This window comes from Centrocercus urophasianus, unplaced genomic scaffold, assembly GCF_019232065.1.
Source record: "Centrocercus urophasianus isolate 14NV4802_14NV808 unplaced genomic scaffold, USGS_Curo_1.0 seq_13, whole genome shotgun sequence".
Taxonomy (NCBI): domain Eukaryota; kingdom Metazoa; phylum Chordata; class Aves; order Galliformes; family Phasianidae; genus Centrocercus; species Centrocercus urophasianus.
The window spans coordinates 28,576,594-28,582,593 of NW_024884475.1; the positions used below are offsets into that span (position 1 = coordinate 28,576,594).

At 36.5% G+C, this 6,000-nt stretch overlaps 1 protein-coding gene across 3 annotated transcripts in view; it reads left to right on the forward strand.

Moving 5' to 3' along the window:
- Window positions 1-2,600, forward strand: part of FAT1 (FAT atypical cadherin 1) — a 102,168-nt gene extending 99,568 nt beyond the window's left edge. For 2 of the 3 annotated variants that reach the window (XM_042811547.1, XM_042811542.1), the window contains 2 exons: window positions 203-238; window positions 1,119-2,600. In XM_042811547.1, coding sequence (XP_042667481.1) covers window positions 203-238; window positions 1,119-1,744 — 662 coding nt within the window. In that variant the 3' untranslated portion in view covers window positions 1,745-2,600. The remainder of the gene's footprint in view (window positions 1-202; window positions 239-1,118) is intronic. The other variant, XM_042811543.1, reaches the window with a different exon arrangement.
- Window positions 2,601-6,000: the final 3,400 nt, after the last annotated feature.

Consider the following 6,000-nt stretch of genomic DNA (forward strand, 5'->3'; position numbering starts at 1 on the left):
CAGCTAGTCTAATAAAGGAGGATCCGAGGAAAAAAAGCCAACTTTAGTACTGCTCAATAGAAAGCCATATTTACCTAGAGTATACTAAAAACAAAGGTAGCCTCTTAGTGAAAATCATTATATTTGTCTCCGTATTGGTTCTAGTATTTGATTCCTAACAACAGGTATTTTCTCCTTTTTCTTCTCATTCTGCCAACTAAAGAATCTTTTGCTGTTCCTGACCTCAGCAATTCAAGAGGTGACTTCTGCATGCAGTTCATTGATATGCACCAAAATATTTTTGTTAACACTTGGTTTTAACACAGACTTACTATCAATTGCTTGCTGTGCATTTGTCTGCAGTGATTACTCTTTCTACTAGATTTGCACCTTATTCCAGTTTTGTATTAATTTTCCTTTTTGGTATTCAGGTTAAAAATCTATACACACATAGGCATTTTTTAAATGACGTTAGGCTTACACCTGGTTTTCAGCAGAGCAATAAAACCTTATTCAAGGGAAGGCTGCCATGCATGATCAAGCCTGATTTTGTTCTTCTGTTCAAGTGTGGAACATCTTTACATGTAGAAAAAGAGAAAGGAATTTTATCAGAGGTGCGGAAGCATGGAGAGGTGCAATTGTTTGAGATATTATAAAGCCTAACACTAAAATTCAGCCAAGTGGTAAAGGTCACTTTAAGTAGCCTGGTTACTTTACCAGTTAGAAATAACTTCTTTTACATAGGAAAAGCAAGGTTTATTTATGCTAAACATATTCAGAAGAAAACCGGGCATTGGTTAGCAAGCCAATTCTAATTACTCAAACAACAACTGATTAAGAATTTATCTGCACCAGAGAAACCGTTGATTATTTGCTGACCTATAGCTCTTCTCATTTTAGGTGAGATGTCTGAGAAAGTTTAAAAGTTTAGATGTGAATGATGCAATATCTAATGCATGGCATAATGTAAAGTTTTGTTGAATGTCTTTTGTGGAGCCAAGCACACTGTTCTCCAATTAACAAGTAACGTCCTAATCACAGTGACTGCCTTGTCTTAATACATGCGTTGAATTATCAGTTCAGACTGACTTGAAGATGAGATACTAACACTTTTTTTTTTTTTAATGTTCACTTTTTAGGTTATCACTGGGATACATCAGACTGGATGCCAAGTGTTCAACTGCCAGGTATCCAAGAGTATCCAAATTATGAAGTGGTTGAGGAGTCAGCTCCCCTCTATACAGATCCAAATGCCATCGATACAGACTATTACCCTGGCGGTTATGACATAGAAAGTGATTTTCCACCTCCACCTGATGACTTCCCTGCACCTGATGAGCTTCCACCATTACCACCAGAATACAGTGACCAGTTTGAGTCAATACAGCCTCCCAGAGACATGCCAGCCTTAGGTAGCTTGGGTTCTTCTACAAGAAGCAGGCAGAGGTTTAACCTTAATCAGTATCTTCCCCATCACTATCCTGCAGACATGTCTGAACCTCAGACCACAACCAGTGGTGCCAGTGGCAATTACAGAGAACCTTATGCTCCTTACACATTAGGGTACAATAGAGACTTCGAAGCTCCCACTGTAGACAACATGTCCATGTCTGTGTATGCTTCCACGGCTTCGTGCTCTGATGTGTCAGCATGCTGTGAAATGGAGTCTGAAGTCATGATGAGTGACTATGAGAGTGGAGATGACAGTCATTTTGAAAATGTGAAAATTCCTCCACTTGATTCCCAGCAACACACAGAAGTCTGACACTCACACTCAACAAAGTGCCTGGACTCTTAACAGACTTAATCAATTATAGAACAATTTTCAAGAGCTTTTTCATTTTCTTTCCTCTACCCCTCTTTTCCCAGCCTCAGTGAATGCTTCTGTTTCAGTGAGCTAAACTGGCATGGTGGCATTGGATCATGCAGTTCATTTCACTAAATCATCTTATTTCCATTTCCTGACCTACTATAATTGGACAGTTCCAAGAATTCCACTGACTGTGCCATTTTTGAACGTGTTTTTTGTACTTGCATTGTCTATGTTAAAAAAATCACATACCACTTCTCCATATTAGCATGATGCATATATTTATATAGTTCTAATGAAAATTAATTTCCTCCTACTTTTTGTAAATTTTATGTACAGTTTTGATTTTAATAGTTTTAACTAGATTTTGTAGATATTTTGTGAATTTGTTTTCCCACTGAAAATAGTGGTGTTTGTGTGCCATTAAAACTAGCACCCTGAGTTATTATAATCAGGGCATCACTGTATGTATTCCCCCCAAAGCCAAGGTTTGACATTTCATTATGAGAATTTCAACATATTCACACAATTCCAATTGTACATAGGTTAGGTCTGATATTTTTCTGGGTCAGCTACATGGAAATGTCTTAAGTGGGTTGCTGTATTTTAGAACTGTAAACATTTTTTCCCTTCTTGGAAAGTGTGTTGAAGACCCTCTGCATACCAGTTTAAAACCAAAACCACCATGACACGGTTTTTATAGTGTCTGTATATTTGTGATCCAATGGTCTTGTAAAGGTTTTTACTGAAAATTACCATTAGCCAGTCTTTCTTACTGACAATAAATTATTAATAAAATACTTTAGCCTTGCTCTGTCTCTGTTATATAACATACAATTGACAAAGCAATCAGTGCAGCATTTTTAAGTCTATGTTTTGTACTGTATTAAGTTACTTGCACAAAGCAACACAATTTTCTCTCCTCAGAAACCAAAATGCAGTTGTTAGAGATGCTCACTAGATGGCAGTATGTGTCCACTTAATGGTGTTTTTAAAAGTAATTGGGCCAGTATGAATAAAGATTGATGGGTATCAAACTTCAGTAGCCTTCTCACAGTTTGCATTTAAGCATATAACATCAGCTATTATGTAGTTTACTGAGTAGTTTTTCTGAATTTACTTAGGTAGGGATGTTCATTTCTGTTTATTCCTTGACTATGCACTTCCATGTTGAAATTTCTGTGCTAGTTTCTGAGTTTGTGAGTTTTTAAGCAGTGTTTTAATTGCAGACTCCTGTATTAAATTTACACTGAATGCAAGTCAAGACAGCATACCGTTTATCTGTAGAATGCCCAGCTACCTTTTTTTTTTTTTTTTTTTTTTTTTTACCAGAAAAGAACAAAACCCCTAACACAGTTCTCCAGCTTAAATTTGCTCTGACCATGAGTGAAAGGAGTAAGATAATTTTCTTTTACTTCCTGCACAAGGAACACTAAAACTCATAGCAAGATAGCACATCAGTGTGTTCTTTATCACAGCTAGAAATCTTTTCACCTCCTTTTTTTCCTACTGCTATGGAAAATTCTTCAGCTTGGAATGGTACAACTGCAGATCCTGTCAGATTTCATGACAGTCAAGAGCTCAGCACAACACACCACGTCCTCAGTGTTAATTTGCTAATATGCAGGTAAGAATCTCTTGTCATATGTAAAAAACCTAAAATGAATGGGCTTAAAACTATATTCTGGCTTTATGCTGCAGCTTTCATCCCCAATAGTAGAGTTTTCTGTACATCAGACTCATTGTTAAAGCATTTTTTTTTTTAATCCCAATAGCCTTAAAAGAATCTTATAGAACTGAGTAAAGGGTATAATACTTTCCATATTAATTTTGATCACTGCTTAAACTTTGTAGCTCAAGAAGAAATGAATGATGAGTTACGTAGCAGTTCTGTTCAAGATTTCTTATTATCTGGCTCTTGGTAGAAATGGAACCTCTGGAGTCAGTAAGATGAAAGCAGTACATAGACTTGCATTTTTTCTTACTATTACTCGAATAAAGATGAAAACTGTACATAACTTTTCTTAAGCTAATGGTTTAGAACAGAAATATTGGAAAAGAGATTTTTGAAATTAAGAGATACAAAGGACAGGAATCAACACTTTCTTAACTATCATTTATCAGTATTGAGGGAACTGTCTCATTACACTGCAAACAGCTCCAAACTTTCTTGCCAAAAATAAACCATAACAGAAAACCTTACATAGAAAAGTGTCATAATACTCTTTTCTCTCTGCAAGGCCAATGCTGTTAAGCAGCACACAATTTCGTACCTCACAGTGAAAAAAAAATAAGATAGCATCATATAGCAGTCACAGAAGCAACAGGCAGTTTCAACTCCACAACAGCTTAGAAGCTGGTGTTTAAAGTAAGACCACATTAAAAAAATGCTCCCTTTATAGAAGTGCCAGGAGCTATTATCAGCAAACTCAAGTCCAGTAAGCACAACTAAACCCAATTTCCCAAATGCTACTACACCACTACACAAGAAATTTTACCAAAGCCTTAGGAGTCCAAGCTACAATAAAACAATCTCCACCAGTTAGCATCCATGGGATGACAGAACACAGCTGTATGTATCATGGGTTCATCAGTTCCTCTTCTTTCCTGTCCCCAGTATGCATTTACTGCCACTAGTCTGTTTCTTTAAATAGCTGCTATTTAATATTTTAAGTTCACTCTAGCTCTGTTCTCACAAGAAAGGAATCTGTTGCCAGATGCGGACTGTTTTCTTGCCACGAGCTGATTACAGGGAAGGGGAAAAGAAAAATAATCAGTGACATAGCACACATTTGAAGCAATGGACTAAGATGCAACTTCAAAGGTTTTATGATTGTGTGTGGGAAATCTACATCACTGCAAAATAAACTCTTACACAAAATATTAATAGTCATGCAAGTGCCAAATACAAATCAGCTGTCATTTAATAAATTAGAACTCCAGAATGATTTTTACTACAGGATCCTTTAATGTAGTATTCCCTACATTCAAATGGTACAATCTGTACATCTGTAATACTCATAAAAGTTGAGTCCAGGATATATAAGCACAGTCTTGAACATACTTGCAGTGCCTGAGTACTCATGAAAAGAATCTATTCTCTAGAAACAGATATTGCCTCTTCCAGACTGTTCACCATTACACCATACAAAGTTCACACTTTCTCTTGAGAAACTGCTAGACGAAGTTTCTGTTAGTTTACAAGTTCACAGACAAACAAATGAAATGCAGACTAGATAAATGCAAAGGTCAGACTAGATGATCTCTAGAAGTCATTTCCAACTTCAAATGTTTTGTGATTCTGTGGCAACTCAAGACTTCTATCTTGTAACAGCATAAGACAAGCTCACTGCAGATTTTTTTTTTTTTTTTTTTTTTTTTTAGGTAAAGATAAATAAAATCATCTTGCAACTTTTAAGGAGTTGGCATGTCCATAGTAAAAAGTCTTAACTTTTTATCTTATTCTTATCCTGCATTCTCTTTTCTTTGCTGAAAAATACCAGCTCATTCAGCCTCTCCTCACACAAAAGTTTCCAGACCCTTGATGATCTTACTGACTATGCTGGACTCTCCAGTCAAGTCTCACTTGTACAGGGGAATAAAAAACCACTACCATATTATCCTACTTATTTTATTAAAAACACCTATGAGCTTGTAGAATTTAAGGTTTCATTGATAAGATTTGGGTAAAAGTTAGTACTGTTCTGTGCAATTTGTATTTTATTTGGACTGTAGGATGCATTATAATTTTGCCTTGGAGCAGAGAATGAGCATAAATTCTACCTGATTAACAGTGTGAGGTAAAAAACAAAACCAGAAACAAACAAAACAGACAATCCTGTAAGACTTCTATCAAGGAGGATGGGGTTCAAGTCCCTCCTCCAAGGATATTTCATAATAAAATGGAATTAATAAATTCAGACTGTCCTCCAGCCTCTGCTCTGCCTCCGTGCAGCAAGTCCTGTCCCACATTGCCCCAAGGAAAATTCCTTCACTGTAGGAACAGATACAAATGTAATCAACTTAAGCCAAAAACAATACTAAATCATTGCCTACCTGAAGTAGTCTAGGTCTCTACACAGAGTCTTTGTGCTTCACAGCAAAGCTCTGCACTCCACACACAAGGGGCAAACAGTCAAGAATTAGGTTCCTCAGTTACTTTCCATCTGTTGGCAACTTTTAGGATTTCTAGCTACTACAAGCCCTCATAA